The 17,158-nt window shown below is 34.0% G+C and overlaps 1 protein-coding gene across 1 annotated transcript; it reads left to right on the top strand.

Moving 5' to 3' along the window:
• Positions 1-2,702: 2,702 nt before the first annotated feature.
• LOC132728038 (mucin-5AC-like) lies at positions 2,703-16,557 on the top strand. The gene is made up of 3 exons (XM_060713648.1): positions 2,703-2,831; positions 11,563-12,337; positions 15,264-16,557. Coding segments are annotated over exons 1-3 (1,710 nt in total). The 5' UTR covers positions 2,703-2,829; the 3' UTR covers positions 16,197-16,557.
• Positions 16,558-17,158: the final 601 nt, after the last annotated feature.

Here is a 17,158-nt window from a genome sequence, read left to right as displayed (position 1 = left end):
GAGCATTGTCATGTCTGGCCTTATTCATCGTGCATTTTTAATTTGAAATGCAAAAAAAGAAACATAATCAATATGCCAACATTATAACATACATGCATTGATAAATCACAATACAATATCCACTACTCTTCCATAAATATCGAAATGACATACTAAAAACAGTTGTCTTTCTTTGTCTTTGAGAGAAATAGTGTATTGGCCAGATATGTTAAGGGGTGGGGCATTTATTCAAATTTCCCCATTTGCTTTTTCTATTTTTCATACTTAGTCTGGAAGAAACATCTAGATTAAAAAAAAAACAACAATTATTAGAAAGTGAGTAAAATGTTTTAATATATACCTCAACAATTTTTTACTTTCAATATAACAGTTCCCTCAACAATATATCAGTTCCCTTAACAATAAATCAGTCCCTTTAACAATATATCAATTCCCTTAAATATCAGATTCCTTAACAATATATCATTCCCTTCACAATATATCATTTTCTTAACAATATATCATTTTCTCAACAATATATCATTTTCTCAACAATATATCATTTCCTTAACAATATATCAATTCCCTTAAATATCAGTTTTCTTAACAATATATCAGTTTCTTAAACAATATATCATTTTCTTAACAACATATCAATTCCCTTAGATATCAGTTTCCTTAACAACATATCATTCCCTTAATAATATATCATTTTCTTAACAATATATCATTCCCTTAACAATATATCAATTCCCTTAACAATTTATCAGTTCCTTAACAATGTATCATTCCCTTAAACAATATATCATTTTCTTAACAACATATCAATTCCCTTAGTTATCAGTTTCCTTAACAATATATCATTCCCTTAATACTATATCATTTTCTTAACAATATATCATTCCCTTAACAATATATCAATTCCCTTAACAATATATCAGTTTCCTAAATAAAATAGCATTCCCTTAATAATATATCTTTTTCTTAACAATATATCATTTCCTTAACAACATATCATTCCCTTAACAATATATCAGATTCTTAACAATATATCAGTTTCCTTAACACTATTTAAGTATCCTCAACAAAAATTCAGTTCTCTGTAAATACTAGTATATCAGTTGTTTTTTTAGACTTGTTAGTTTCCTTAATAATATATCATCAGTTTCTATTGGGGACATTCCCTTTCCGGAATATATAAACAAATCTTGCCAATCATGACATACATGCTCATTGTATTATGGTTTTGTGGGTTTTTATTACTTCATATCATTTATCTAAAAAGACATATCCGATGAAACATGCATACATTTAACATACGAAACTAGAGCATAATATAAGTAAACAAGCCAGTTTACATAAGATTTAAGTAAAACACATCATAATACTATACATGCACTTACTGTTTAGTCTACAAGGCTAAGCTAAACACTTATATATACAAGTATCTATAACAATTTAAAATAGATTTACCATATAAACTGACAATTGGAAAGACAACATGCCAGTTAGCCTATATTCTTTATGTAGTATTTCACTTTCGTGTCGAATTAATTTCTAATGACTAATATTTTGTATTTACGAAATCTAAACAAAACAACGATCTGCAAACAGTGTTCAACACTCTGCTGGGTTTAGATCCAGATTAGCATGCGCCTTCGTGCAGTATGACAATGCTCTACCAGATCTTCATCTTGATATCCCTAAAATTTATAATAGACAGTTCCGTAAAGAGCAGACTAAAGTGACACGGTTCTTAATGACGGGACTAAACTGTGATTTAGCGGTATATAGCTTCCTAACATGAAAACTTTCCAAAGTTCCTTACGGTATTAGTACTGCAGTGAGTGGAAACAAAAATCAGCCACTGATGCACCTTCAGCCATTGAGGTCCCTTCAGCCACCGATGTTCCTTCTGAGGTCTCTTTAGCCACTGAGGCCGCTTCAGCCACTGAGGTCTCTTAGCCACTGAGGTCTCTTAAGCCACTAAAGCCTCTTCAGCCACTGAGGTCTCTTTAGCCACCGAGGTCCCTTCAGCCACTGAGGCCCCTTCAGCCAATGAGGTTTCTTTAGCTACTGAGGCCCCTTCAGCCACTGGGGTCCCTTACAAATAAGAATGTGTCTTATGCACCAAGACCAATTTTATAATTTTTAAGAAGCAAGTGTTAAATTGCAATACCCAAGTCAATTTTCGACCTTATCACTTAAATAGTTGTACGGTGCATTTTAAAAAGTGTTACAGTTTTTTTTCCCACAATATTTGTTAGTTCACACAGCGCTTTGTGCTTCAACTCTCGGATTTCAATTCGTACGTTATGAAATAATATTACTGAAAATGAAGCATGCACTTATTAATATTTATGAAAAACATACGACATACATGTACATGTGAGACAGAAATGACCAGACGACAACCAGACCCATTCAAGAAAATCAATCACTTTCCTTATCCATCGCTTTTTATTCAATAAAGTTGTGTTGCATTTGGCCGTAACGTCTAAATATAGCGTCACATTTTTCGTAAAAATTGATTATTACGCAAATGTCGATAGGTAACGTCAAACGTTCAATTACGTGATAAATATCTCGCGCAGCTCAAAATCGTTTTTATAACATCTAAATTTATTGAAAGGGGATGGCGTTTATGGGGTGGTGGGGTAGCAATGGGGTAGGGAAGAGAAATTGTAACAAGAAAACGTTACTTTCAAAAGTGAAATCACACGGTAGTTATAGCGTTCCGTAGCGTTAAGTTTATGTCAGTAGGCGAGTAAATCGGTAACTTTTATTGCCCTTGCCTCGTCATTAACTAGCATTCGGCCCAAAATAACCGGAGGACTTACTGTAACGACGATGTACGTATATTTCTGAGATTTTTTTTATTTATTTCACTTTGGATTATTTTTCTTCCTTTTTTTCAGAAATGGAAAAAAGTGTTGATGTTTTGTTTTTGTTTTTGTTTTTAATTTAATTTTATAGGTACATGTAGAACAAGTGTTGTTGTCTTTTTTATTCTTTACGATTTTTATCAGATTCCGAAAACAATGTGATATTGTTACTTTGTCTGTACATGTACTTATATGTAAATTAAATGGTTTATGGAATAGTATTCAGAATGGGTATTGTCTACAAACATGGCTTATTAATAGAAAATACTTTTGACTTGAAAAAAAATCATCAACTTTATGGTTTATCATTAACCGATAAAAAATTCAAATCGTTTATCGTATAGTGTTCTAGATTTCTTATATTTATATTTTTCATCATTATTTATTTATTTTTATATTTTTTTTTATTTATCTATTTTTTTTTTTTTGAAGGATTACTTTTTTATTATGTTAATGAAAATGGCGCTTGTACGTCTGAATATCTCTGCTTGGTTTACGTATAGTGAAAAAAACGACATATATTGGTTTCTAAATATAAATTTTGAAACTTATATAACATAGCTGAAACGCATAAAATATTACTTTTAACTTATATAAACATATATTCCGACTCTGACAGAAAAGAAAATATATGTTATACGTTAAATACTTATTTCGGGTGTGCATGTATTTGATACCTAATATCCATATCAGAATTCATAATGAATATTCATTCTCTAATACTCATTTTTTAACAACAATCTAAACATTTAAACAGATAAAAACTTCAGTAAACTTATGAGATGAGGATTTTTGAGTGTGCAGAAAATATAAATAGTATATTAAAAGATATCACAAGTTTATCGAATAAGTTTATCAAAGCTCTTTTAATTACTTGTAGTGCGTTGGTCAAAATTTTCCTGGGAATGATGACCGGATTAAGAACCGTAACTCATGCCGAACAGTACACTTTTATAATAATAATTTTGACTGGCGTATCAATGCAATACTTTTTATCTTAGGGAAGACAAAAAAAATCAGAAATGTCTCCTCAATAAATCATAAATATATCTGGTTTTTATAAACATATATAGTTGCATAAATATATATGAAGTGTAGTTCAAAAATGCTATTCTAATTACTCCCCCTGGTTGAAAACTCGTTAAAGTGTTGCACTATTTTTCCATATTTTCTGTGTTCAGACAACCATAATGAGCACAGACAAACAACAAAAAAGGTCCGCCTACGTAACCCAATAAAAAACTAGCAATTTGACATAAAAAAGAAATTAATGTCAATATGTAATAAATATTATAAATATATATTCATCTAAAGACCAACCTTGAATTCCAAATACATGTAAATAAATAAATAAATAATAAATAATATGCACATTTTTACAGCAAAGCGCGCATTTCCCCCCCCCCCCTTTCATTTGATCAGAAGAATTTTATTACCTTCGTAATGATAATTATTATATGTCAAATAGACCTATATCTGCCAATCTTAAACAGAAACGCGTCACATTTTATCACATTTGCTTTTTCTGTACAGAAACATTCTTTGTATGATAATCTTAATACATGTACATCTAAATATGTAAACAAGATCATACTTGAATAAATTTCGCAAATGTGGTAAAAGTGTCAACAGTATTTTACCTAAATACGGTACAAACTACAAGTAAATAACCAAATTCCATTCCTCTTTCGACTGACTGGTCCTCGGGGACATGTTTTACTGTATTTGGAAGAAAATGGTTGAATTTTATTTTGATTAAAGAGTTGAAAAAGTACGCTTTGGTCATGTTTCTTTGCACAGGCATAAGACGCTGTGATCGGATATTATCCCCTACCGCTACCCCCTTCCCACTATACATGTAGTAATAGTTAAACTATAAAGATATATTGAAATTTGTGTAATAGTGTCATATTATTGTAGTTATGATTACTAATATATGGGAATATTTTTGGGGGGTTGTAACAGAGATTGGAGGGAGGGGGGGGGGGGGTGTAGCGGTAATCACAGCGTCTTATCCCTGTGTTTATTTGTAGTACATATTGACTGCATATGTTTCATATTCAGACGTAACTGTTTTAAAACTCGTGAACAAACATAATATTTAGTTTCTAAATTAAGATATTAAACTGTCAAGTTTTTGTAGGTGAGGAATTTAAAATGAAATGACAGTTAACAGTTATTTCACCTCGACATCTCAGCCGTCGCGTCTTTTTTTTATATATATAAAATATATCTTTTTTATTCTCTAGATAACAAAGGTACACATTTCAGTTTGTCACGCACGCTTGCTTTAAAAAAAGTTAAAATATTAATTCTCTCAGACCTACATTATATGAAATTGCCCCTATCCGTAAGTCGTTTTTTTAATACATAACTGCCTTTTAAATTATGCCAATTCCGTTGTTTGATTTCTTCATGTCTTAAACAAGTTCATTAATTTTGTGTCTTGACTCGTGTACTGTGTACGTTGAAATGTCAAGGTCAAAATAAAAAATTGCATGTTCAAAACTTCTTAGTTCTGACTTTCAAAACTTTATAACCATTTTTTTTCAAAACCATTTTTTCTTTCATTTAATGCTGCATTAAGTAAACTTATAACATGAGTGAAGATTTTAACTGAAAACTCATTCGCGTTAAAATAAATGACTTTTGAGTACAAAGTAAATGTGAGTGAAAGGAAAATAAAAACGTGTTTTCAAAAAGCGACAACGAAAAAGCACGATACTCCCAAAATAACCACAATGTGATACAAAACAACTGTAAACTACTGTATAAAAATGATATAGACCTTTGAACTTTTTCGTTAGCTGGTCAAGTGAATGAATTATGAAATATCCTTTTCGTTTCATCTTTCTGCATGGTAATTTTAGATACTGTACAGTAAAGATGATACCCTATAAACAAAGCATTGACCGGTAATCATTTAATGTTGTTTAGACCGGAGCTGATTCCCCCGAACTTACGTACACTACGTTATAGTCAGAGAAGTTCATTCCCCTTACACTGCGTTATAGCCAGGGGTGAATTCCCCTTAATCTACGTTATGGTCAGGCCCCGTGTTCACAAAGATTTAAGGATCAGGATCAAGATTAGGATCAAATTTAAAAACTCAAGTATTCTCCATTATTTATCCTCATTGATTAAATATTCAGTATTAACTTCATAAAACTGGACTTAAGATGGCATGCTTATGAAATTTTAGAATGAATTTATTTTTATTTTTACAAGATATGGGCATTTTACAGTTGATCCAAATTTTGATCTTGATCCTGAAATTGATCCTTATTTTGATCCGATTATTTTTGTATTTGTTTTGTTATTTGTTGATTTTTCCCCCAAATAGGTTGGTTTCTTTGCAAGTAAGCAATTATTTATATTCCGAATATGTACTAGTTACTTCTAGTATAATACCATCAATTTTACTTGTATAAAACAATGAAAATAAAATCAGGATCATCTGATCCTGATCCTGATCTTTTCTTTGTGAACACGGGGCCAGGAGGTTATTCCACTTACACTACGTTATAGTCAGGAGTTCATTCCCCTTACACTATGTTATAGTCAGGGGTTCATTCCCCTTACACTACGTTATAGTCAGGGGTTCATTCCCCTTACACTACGTTATAGTCAGGGGTTCATTCCCCTTACACAACGTTATAGTCAGGAGTTCATTCCCCTTACACTATGTTATAGTCAGGGGTTCATTATCCTTATACTATGTTATAGTCAGGGGTTCATTCCCCTTATACTACGTTATAGTCAGGAGTTCATCCCCCTTACACTACGTTATAGTCAGGAGTTCATTCCCCTTACACTATGTTATAGTCAGGGGTTCATTCCCCTTACACTACGTTATAGTCAAGAAATCGAATATGAACAAGAAGCCTTTATTATATATTTGTATCATAGTTTAGGGTAATTTCCGTTGCATTAACTGAAGTGCAGGTATTCCAGAGCATGCTCATTGATTGGCCCTTTTTTGCTGGACAACAGGGAACGTGTCTATATGTTTGACTACAAAAGAGAAAGAACATCAAAACACTCGGCAATCTGATTAATACTCGGGGGCTACGCCCCCTTGTACAAATCAGAAAGCCTCGTGTTTCAATGCTCTTACTATTACATGTAAATGGATCACTTTCTCGATATTAATGTCAAAGTGCAAATGTATATGATTAACCGATCGTATTCACGATTTATGTGGCTAACTTGTTGCAGAGATATTCCATCGAATTTAAGAATTACATAACACCAGCAAGGGCTGTACATATTACACATAATTATATACATTCCTGATTTACAAAGATCGACAGACAAATTTGTAGAAATAGCGGTCGTTCAACTTAAAAGTTAAACGGTTATAGACCAAGGTTAAAGTTGCATGTCTCCAGATGAGCCGAAATAAATGCACTTCAAGAAAATCAAACTTGAGAAAAATGTACAAAGATTTCACGAAACGTAAAAAGATTCGAGTAATAATTTAAATGTTATGTGCGATTAAAGACTGATTTTGCAGTATTCAGCACCATATTTCTACTGCGTGACTAACGCAGTAAGGGCTATTTTTGCATATTTTGACCTCATTTTGGTACTTTACGTGGATTGTAGTTTCAGCTGACAAAAAATTTATAGGCAAATAAAGAAATTCAAAAAATAAACTCTCTATGAGCAATTTGACTTCAAATGCGCACTTTACATGCTAGAAGAAGAACAGAACAGAACAAATCATATATTTTATTTTAGACGTGTTCATTTGACAAGTAGACGGTTATATAAAATGTATATACATATTTTTTCGAAAATTGCCGCAAGACATAATGACGGCGGACGTGTGAAAAGTGTAATCTGTAATAACTGCTTCAGCGAAAATATATGAGCTGGCGAAACAACCATTGTTTGCGCAATATAACTGACAATAGATCATAAAAATATCATTTCCTGTGGCTGGTATTTATTTTGCACATTGTACATTAAATAAATGAGTAAAAATTATCAAATGTGACACTTTGAAGATATTAGGTAAATAAATGCATTATTTGTTGACATACTTAATGCATTAAATATACTCTACTCACGAAATTATACGTTTTTATTGTCATTTTGAAGGAGCTAGAAAATGTAATGTTTTTGAGCACGTGTTAATGTTTTCAGACTTACAATGTGACAAATGAGATTATATCTCTGTCAAAACTAGTACTTTATATTCCATGCTATTACTTTATATTAGATTAAACTTTATAGTGCCAATGTCATTCTATTTCCCAGGTAGTACTTGGACTGATAAATGTATTTCTATGCCCAAGTTAATACTTTATATTGGGAGCCAATGTCAGCCTATGTCCAAGCTCGTTCTAAATATTGGGCTGATATATAAGAGCTCCAATGTTATTCTATGTCCAAGCTCGTACTTTATATTGGGCTGATATATAAGTGCTCCAATGTTATTCTATGTCTAAGCTCGTACTTTATATTGGGCTGATATATAAGAGCTCCAATTTTATTCTATGTCTAAGCTCGTACTTAATATTGGGCTGATATATAAGAGCGCCAATTTTATTCTATGTCTACGCTAGTACTTAATATTGGGCTGATATATAAGAGCGCCAATGTTATTCTATGTCTAAGCTCGTACTTAATATTGGGCTGATATATAAAAGCGCCAATTTTATTCTATGCCTACGCTAGTACTTAATATTGGGCTGATATATAAGAGCGCCAATGTTATTCTATGCCTACGCTAGTACTTTATATAAGAGCGCCAATGTTATTCTATGCCTACGCTAACTAGTACTTAATATTGGGCTGATATATAAGAGCGCCAATGTTATTCTATGTCTAAGCTCGTACTTAATATTGGGCTGATATATAAAAGCGCCAATTTTATTCTATGCCTACGCTAGTACTTAATATTGGGCTGATATATAAAAGCGCCAATGTTATTCTTTGTCTACGCTAACTAGTACTTAATATTGGGCTGATATATAAAAGCGCCAATGTTATTCTATGTCTACGCTAGTACTTTATATTAGGCTGATATATAATAGTGCCATTCTAAGTCCTAGGTGGTACATGTTATTAGACCGATACAAAAGTGTCAATGCTAACTTATTTTAATGGACTGATATAAGAGTGCCAATGTCAATCAATATGGCGGCTTTTATTATATATTGAATTGAAAGTAAAGTATCAGTGTCAAACTTTAAACTAGTATACACTGTGATATTAACATACATTTCTGGAAATATTATTATCTATTTATCATAGATATAAGCCTGTTCTGGCTTTCTAAACTTTTGTACCGATACTTTTCAAGCAGACGACCATGACCCCCGTGTCCGCCATATAAAACGATGTTTCCAATATATAACCCAATTTCCATTTATGACAGTAATGATCTTCCATACAGAAACCGGTCGCATATGGGCACAGAAGTTAAAAATCCTATCGAACATGCCTGTATAAAACAATATTCGTGTTATTTTTATTAACACATATGTCAAAATGACAATTAATGGCGAATCGTGACATGGATATTATCAATTTATTGTTGGTCACTAATTATTATATCTACCATTACACATTAGTGACCCCATTGTTAAATGCTTCCTGCACAGTCAATGGATAAATGGCCACTAAATGATTGACATTTCTTATGAAAGGTTTTTAAAAAGTATAAAAATGACATTTTCTGTGTGTCTATATCTGTTAGTATATAAAGAATCAAAACTTTAAAGACTCATTATGCCCCAGAAATACTTTCATTTTTATTTCTCAAAGCTTTTCAATTCGGCGTACTTATATAGTTTCCAGAATGTTACTCACTTGCCTGTTAACTGACCCATCTTTTTCGCCTATTGCTTTTTGGCAGTACGGAAGTCAAAAATTACTAATTTGTTTACATTTTGGTATTTTTATAACAAATTTTTTTTTCCTTTAGCGTTAATTACTTCAGGTAACAAGCCTCTAACATGCTCTAAATTCATTATTTAAATGTGCTTATTTAAACTCATGCTTACCCTTTATTTTTGCAGTCGTTTCTGAGGAATAATGTGCCTCTAAATCAAATGAAACTTAATACTGTTCATTTATTACTCTTTTATTACCACAAGATAATTAATATATTATTTGTGATTAGCCTCATATTTTTTCCTGGGAAGCTACGTGATTGAAGTACATTTTGTAAAGTTATTTTGGAAAAGAATTAAGGTGAATTGGTCTTCCATTGAAGATCTGTAATACAATAAATAATTACGTTGATAGAATCACGTATCAAACAACAAACCACAAAAGAATAATATATGAGCCGCGTCACGACAAAACCAACGTAATGCGTTTGCGACCAGCATGGATCCAGACCAGCCTGCGCATCTGCGCAGGCTGATCAGGATCCATGCCGTTTGCTATCAGTTTCTCTACTTGTTATAGGGTTTGTAAGCGAACAGCATGGATCCTGATCAGACTGCGCGGATGCGCAGGCTGGTCTGGATCCATGCTGGTCGTAGACCCATTATGTTGGTTTTGTCATGACGCGGCTCATATGTATACGTTGTTGATAAATAAGACATACATGATCCGATATTACATAAAGTTAAATAGCATGTAATAATAAAATGTTGTAGAACAAAATGTTAGAATTATCACATAAATATCTACATGTATACTAAATCACTTAATTGAACTGTTCATGCAATATTTTATAGGAATTTCTGTACGATATTTTCTATTGTTATCTTTATCAGTTTTTGAAGTACTTATGGAGAATGTGCCTAGCTCTTGTAGACCAAGCCATTTTTTAATCGTTTATATCAGATACTGATGACGTGAAAATACATTTGAGCCGTTTCATGACAAAACCAACATAGTGAGTTTGCAACCAGCATGGATCCAGACCAGCCTGCGCATCCGCGCAGTCTGATCAGGATCCATGCTGTTCGCTATCAGTTTCTCTACTTGTAATAGAGTTGGTAAGCGAACAGCATGGATCCATGCTGGTCGCAAACCCATTATGTTGGTTTTGTCGTGGCGCGGCTCATTTGTTGATCTGATCTGATCTAATAGATTTGTAGGGAATCTGAAACGCATGAGGCCCAATTAAGACATATATATGTTCCTGTGGACACTGCGTACATATATTTCTTTTATTGTCGATTTCTAGGATGTATTTTTTCCTGACATTTTGAATTCCCGTTTTTTCACGATTTTTCTCGAGGACACGTTGTAATTTTATTGCAGGAAGTAACGGCATTAACAGCATACATTTTCTGTTAAACCGCGATACAAAGTAGTTTTTTTTTAACTTTTTATAATTCTTCCTTGTTACACTTTGTTTCCGTTCAATAAATTAAGTACTGCCATGGTCAAATCTCGTAGAATACACGAATTTATTAATGATATTCTTGTTTTGGGGACACAAATATGTCAGAGATAAAGGTTACCATGACCTTGAACTCTCTCGCAACAAAGAATATGAGCCACAACCAATGCAATTATTTTCCTAAATATTTAGATATTACCTACAAAGTTTTCGTCCACTATACATCAAATATTGAAAGTGTCTATATATGTCTATGTTCAATAATTTCGTTGATCCCTCAAAAGTCTTCAAACGTAAGTTTCTTTGTAGTAGAGGATATATATGTTTTATCAGATTTTTGCACATTTTTGAAATAAAAGTTTTGACTTACTTATTTATTTACAGGATCCGGTGGTGTCTCGTTTTCATACAGTATGTAGCTCTGTGTGGAGCTTTCACCACTTCACAGCCCGCCAATACATGGGGTGGCGGAGGAATAGATCCATTTTTCGGGGCCTCATGGTGGAACCAACCAAACGTGGGTAACATGTTTCAAACGGCGACACAAATGCCGGAAAACAATCCTTTTGTGGCTCCCGTAAACGTGCCGGCTATCGAGTCACTTGTACCTGCTGAAACCCCGGCACCCGAACCACCAACATACGAAACGGCTACACCTATAAAAGTGACTAAACCCGTCATAAACACCGTGCCGACAGAATCATCCATTTCATTACAAGATCTCCTCAGACTTGCTGTTGGAGGATTAGCTCAACAGGCCAAAGGCGCTACAGATGTTATATCTAGCATGTTTTCTGGAAGTACGGGTTCTGCGGATCCAAAACCAAAGGTACCTGATACAGTATCATCTGGTAGCCCTGTAGGTACGCAAAAATTCGTTACTACGGCTCCACCAGCGAGGATTCCAAAAGTACAGATCAAAGAAGTTCCAACAACAAAGTCAAGCACAACAACAACTACTTCTACAACTTCTACTACAACAACAACAACAACACCAAGACCGACAACCACTACCACTACGACAACACTAAGACCAACAACAACAACCAAGGCTCCTGTGGTCTTGAAAACAGACAAGCCATTAACACAAATGACGCTTGGTGAAATACTGAGGTTACAATCGAAACTGTACCCAGAAACACAACAACCTATTGAAAAGGTAAACTATTCAGCTGATACATTCAATTGCTTTGAACAGCAACTTGTATATACGTTAGCATTTTCGGGGCCCATATTCCGTCAGACTTTTTTTTATTCAAGTCACATGGAAGCACAAATATTGGATAAGTGTTCCGAATGTAAACTCTTAAGAACACCTCGTCTGTTGTTCGAAGTTTGACGGAAAGAGCCGAGAAGATGCGACTGCTTAAAAAAATTGCCTAAATGGCAGGCTTGAGAAAGTTATTGGCTTCCTTCTTTCTATCGTAGAGTATCTGACCTATATTTTGTTAATTCTGACAACATTCCTTTTTTGGTCCTATTGGTAGTATTCTGACCTCATTTGTTTAACAACATAGCTGTACATATTCCCTTATAATGCTTATTCAAAATTTTAATAAAAGAAAGAGCACCGAAACACGAGGTTATCTGATTTGTACGAGGGGGCGTAGCCCCCGAGTATTAATCAGATTACCGAGTGTTTTGGTGTTCTTTCTCTTTTGTATCATAGTCAAACATAAAAACACGTTCCCTGTTGTCACAATATGAAACCCCAGCAAAAATGAACCAATGAACGAACATATGAATATGATATTTCTGTCGCTTTCCCTTTCTCTGCCGTCACAATATGTAAACCCCAGCAAAAATGAGCCAATCAATGGGCATGCTCTGGAGTGCGGGTAACTAATACCCGCACTACAGTTAACGCACTGTGCATGTATATGTATACGATTTAAACCTGACACATTTTCAACAGAAAGGTCTCCAAACTATGATACAATAAATTTTACCTTGATTGAAATGACCTTTCATACCTCTTGTTTTATTTAGATAATTTTTATACTTTTTATACAACTGAATATTTCTTTTGGACGTTAAACTGTTATGATGAGTTCGGTAGTCTCTTTGAATGACAGCTACTCAGTGTATTTATGTCAAGTATAAATTTACATGACTATACCTCCATGACAAAAATTTGAGTTCAGCTTCCTGTCGCGTGACCATATTAATACGAATATTTGGCGTATTGTTGTGAGTTTTATTTTCGGGCAGTTTGTCACCATATTTTTGCTTTTTCTCTGTAAAGTTGGATAATAGAATAACAACATCCGTATATAATATCAAATGTAACACTTGTAGGTAGCCTTTTATCAAGTTTGCTCGTATTAATTTGATTGGCCCCTTTTACGGGCCGCTGAAGCAAAAATTAGAAAAACCTTTGAACATCGTCTCCTACTGAAATAATTGATGGATGTATGATCACCAAATTTTGTCTGTAGCATTCTTAGGTAGTGTTTTATCAAGTTTGCTCATAATAATTTCATTGGCCCCTTTTAGGGGCTGCTAAAGCTAAAAGTAGAAAAACCTTTGAGCATCATCTTCTACTAAAATAATTGATGGATGGTCACCAAACTTTGTCTGTAGCAATCTTAGGCAGTCTTTTATCAAGTTTGCTCATATTAATTTGATTGGCCCCTTTAAGGGGCCACTAATGCTAAAAATAGATAAAAACCTTTAAATATCTGCCCCTGCAGAACTAATTGATGGATGCTCACAAAACTTTGTCTGTAGCATTTTCAGGTAGTCCTTTATCTTTTACTGTAAAGCAGTTGTTTCTGGTTAGCGATTCGGGCCATCACGACCCCCTTGTTTTTTGGTGTTTTTTTGTTTATTTAATTTTATTTTTTTGACATGACGGGACTGGAAACACCTTTCGAGATTATTGCACCATTTACATTTGATGAAGGTCTAGACCAGTGGAGTTCCTTTAAGATGAGTTATAAACATCATCTAAACATAAAAGCATTGGTTTAAAATATATATGTCAAACTTGTGTCCATTCAAAATTTACTTAGTATCATTGAGACTTTGCTGATCGATGCTTTAATGATTAAATTATTATATAAAATAGCACCTATACGAGTAAACCCCAACTAAGCAGAATAGAGCACCATTGACCATTATCAGTAAAACTTCATTTAAAATAGAAGTAATACCCACCAAAATCGGCGGTATTCCTGAAACTATGTTTTAATTATCGGAATATATATTCTAGTCAAAAATACACATTTCTGAATGTTGGAAATTTGCTTTAATTGTATGACATGATTCTTCATAAAATTAGTAAGTTTTTGTAATTTGAATTACAAATATTTAATAGGAAGACGAAATGATGTCGCTTTAGACAATTTAATTTCTTCACGTTGCCACATATATAAAATATTATCTCATTCTTTTTTACTCTTTTCGTCGTTTGTTATGACAACCCAGCATTTATTATCTTTGCAATTATAAACATAAAAGCCATTAACAAAAATAATGAATACTTTCTTACATAATTAGTAAATATGAAGTTATTATGTGGATATATTATTCTCATTAATTTGTTTATTACAAAACAAGTGACAATTACAAGGCATATACATGTAGTTAAATCTATCACATGGCATTTTATAGAATAAAAGTTGCATGTATGTGACTGGCTTATTTATCCGGATTTTGAAGTTCAAGTGCATCAAGATTGCACTAGAAATATACCAATCATTTTCAAGTCAAGAATAGGGACACATGTGTTCATTTCCGCGCTATTTATGGGTTTGGTCAGCGTTCAGGTTAATTAAATATACTACTAAATTCGGAAAGTCTTGCTGATAGTCGGTAAGAACTTTACCGAAGTATGACGGAAAAGACCAAAATGTTGCGATTGCTTTGGGTTTAACCCAAAAGTTGTGTGCGTTGTGGCACTTAATTTTACCAGTACCACGAGTAAACTAATTCAATCGAACCAAACCTGTAATTTTTAGTGAATGCATCTTATGTAATCTCCAACTGATGAGAATGTCAGTCTCTTTTTTTACAACCAAATACCAATATAAATGTTTAACTTACGCAGCAAAGTAATTTTACATGTTTATCTTCTTTTGCAGAAAAGCGGCAGACCGCGTGGTTGTCATTTCAAAGGTAAATTCTATGAGCCTCTTTCTGAAATTGAGAAAGGACAAACCGGAAATTGGTGTTATGGCACGTATTGCAATCACGAAGGAACTGTGGTACATTGGGACGATCATAAATGTACAACAACACAGACTACACCTCCTCCAACACAACCAACCGTGCCAACAGCCCCCGTTACTCAACCAATGATTACCAATCCAGCACAAACGGGCGGAATGGCTAGTTTTATGAATATGGCAGGTATGTCCGGAATGAGTGGAGTAGGCAACATGGCTGGAATGAGTGATATGGCGCGTATCGCTGCAATGATGGCCGGAAATGCAGGATCAAACTCGGGTGGCGGTACTGGTACCAGTGGAACAGGTAACTCAGGAATGGGATGTTTCCATAATGGGCAGTGGTATCGTCCAGGTGCAGATATTGAAAACTTAAGAGACTATGGACGTTGTCATGGAAGTTATTGTAGTTTCAATTCTGAAATAGTCCATTGGAATGATCGTTGTACTGCGACAGTTCCACCTCCAACACCAGGAGGGGGTATGGGAGGTCAGTTTGGCTACATGGATCAGATGGGCATGGCCGGCCAGGGAGGAATGGGAGGAATGTCACAGCTAGCCATGGGTGGAGAAGGTTTTGGTATGGGTGGGGGAGGCATGGGGATGTCGCAGATGGCATTAGGTGGAGAAGGAGGAATGAGTATGTCACAAATGGCATTGGGCGGAGAAGGTGGCATGGGCATGGGTGGTGGCGGCATGGGTATGTCACAGATGGCATTGGGCGGAGAAGGTTTAGGTATGAGTGGGGAAGGGGGAATGGGTATGGGCATGGCTGGACAGGGTGGCATGGGACTTCGGACACAAGGGGGTTTATCAATGAGACAGCTTCAACAATTGGATCTTATATAAATGTAGGCACAATAATAAGAAGGTTAAAAGATAGACTTAAAGACACTCTACCTCAATATTTCGACGCGTTCCAAAATGGCGACTTGCATTGTAGCAACATGCTTTGGTAAATCAGAGGGGTTTGTGAACCAAAGTTCCATAACAAGAGATCCAGAAAAGTTCAATAACTGAATGTGATATTATTGGTCTTATCCTTACCATAGAGGTAGTTTTTTTTATCAAAACTAAATTGAAGCAATTTGTCGAAAGAGAAATGCAATGGAAAACAATTCAAGGAAACCTTAAATCTATTATCCGTATTGATGCAATATGCACCCAATGTTATTCATTGAAAGTTTTTATGAAAACGTTTCAGTTGATTCATTTTTTTTTTTTAAAAAATTTTCATTTTTTGAACCCTTTTACCAAATTTAAAATTAAAGCCCTTTTGCAATCCTTTTGGAAGATCCATCCCACCCTACATATTCGTGATTTTTGGCCGGGTTTAAATGATTTTAATTTACTTTTTTGATACCCCTAAAAATTTATATAAAAATTTCCCCAAAAATTTGGAAGTGGGCAAGCCACAGAAGAATTTTTTAGCATGTTTTAGGTTAATGACTTAATATACAACAAGATGGGTAAAATCACGAATGTAGTCTTGTTTGGGACGGTGTCATTAATGCACTCTGTACGCCCGAATGCTCGTTTGCTAGCGTTAGTAAATCATCTTTGAATGATATAAAAGTCACAAAAATAAGACTTTTTACTTATACTAAATCATAAAGTATCATCTACACAATATCTTCGTCGCGTCACATGTACTTTCTATTTTTAGATACAAACAGAGAAAATAGCATTTTTGTTTTTAGTTATACATTCTTTCTCCTCAAAATGTTCGAATATTGTTTACGAGAAACATATTTAGATTTAATATCTATGTAGTTTATAAACTTTATATTCATTCAAGTTATCTTACAGGC

The sequence above is a fragment of the Ruditapes philippinarum genome, unplaced genomic scaffold, assembly GCF_026571515.1.
Source record: "Ruditapes philippinarum isolate M1 unplaced genomic scaffold, ASM2657151v2 ctg8109_1_1_1_1, whole genome shotgun sequence".
Lineage (NCBI taxonomy): Eukaryota > Metazoa > Mollusca > Bivalvia > Venerida > Veneridae > Ruditapes > Ruditapes philippinarum.
Note: the sequence above shows the minus strand (reverse complement) of the source record. Positions and strands in the feature narration are given on the sequence as shown.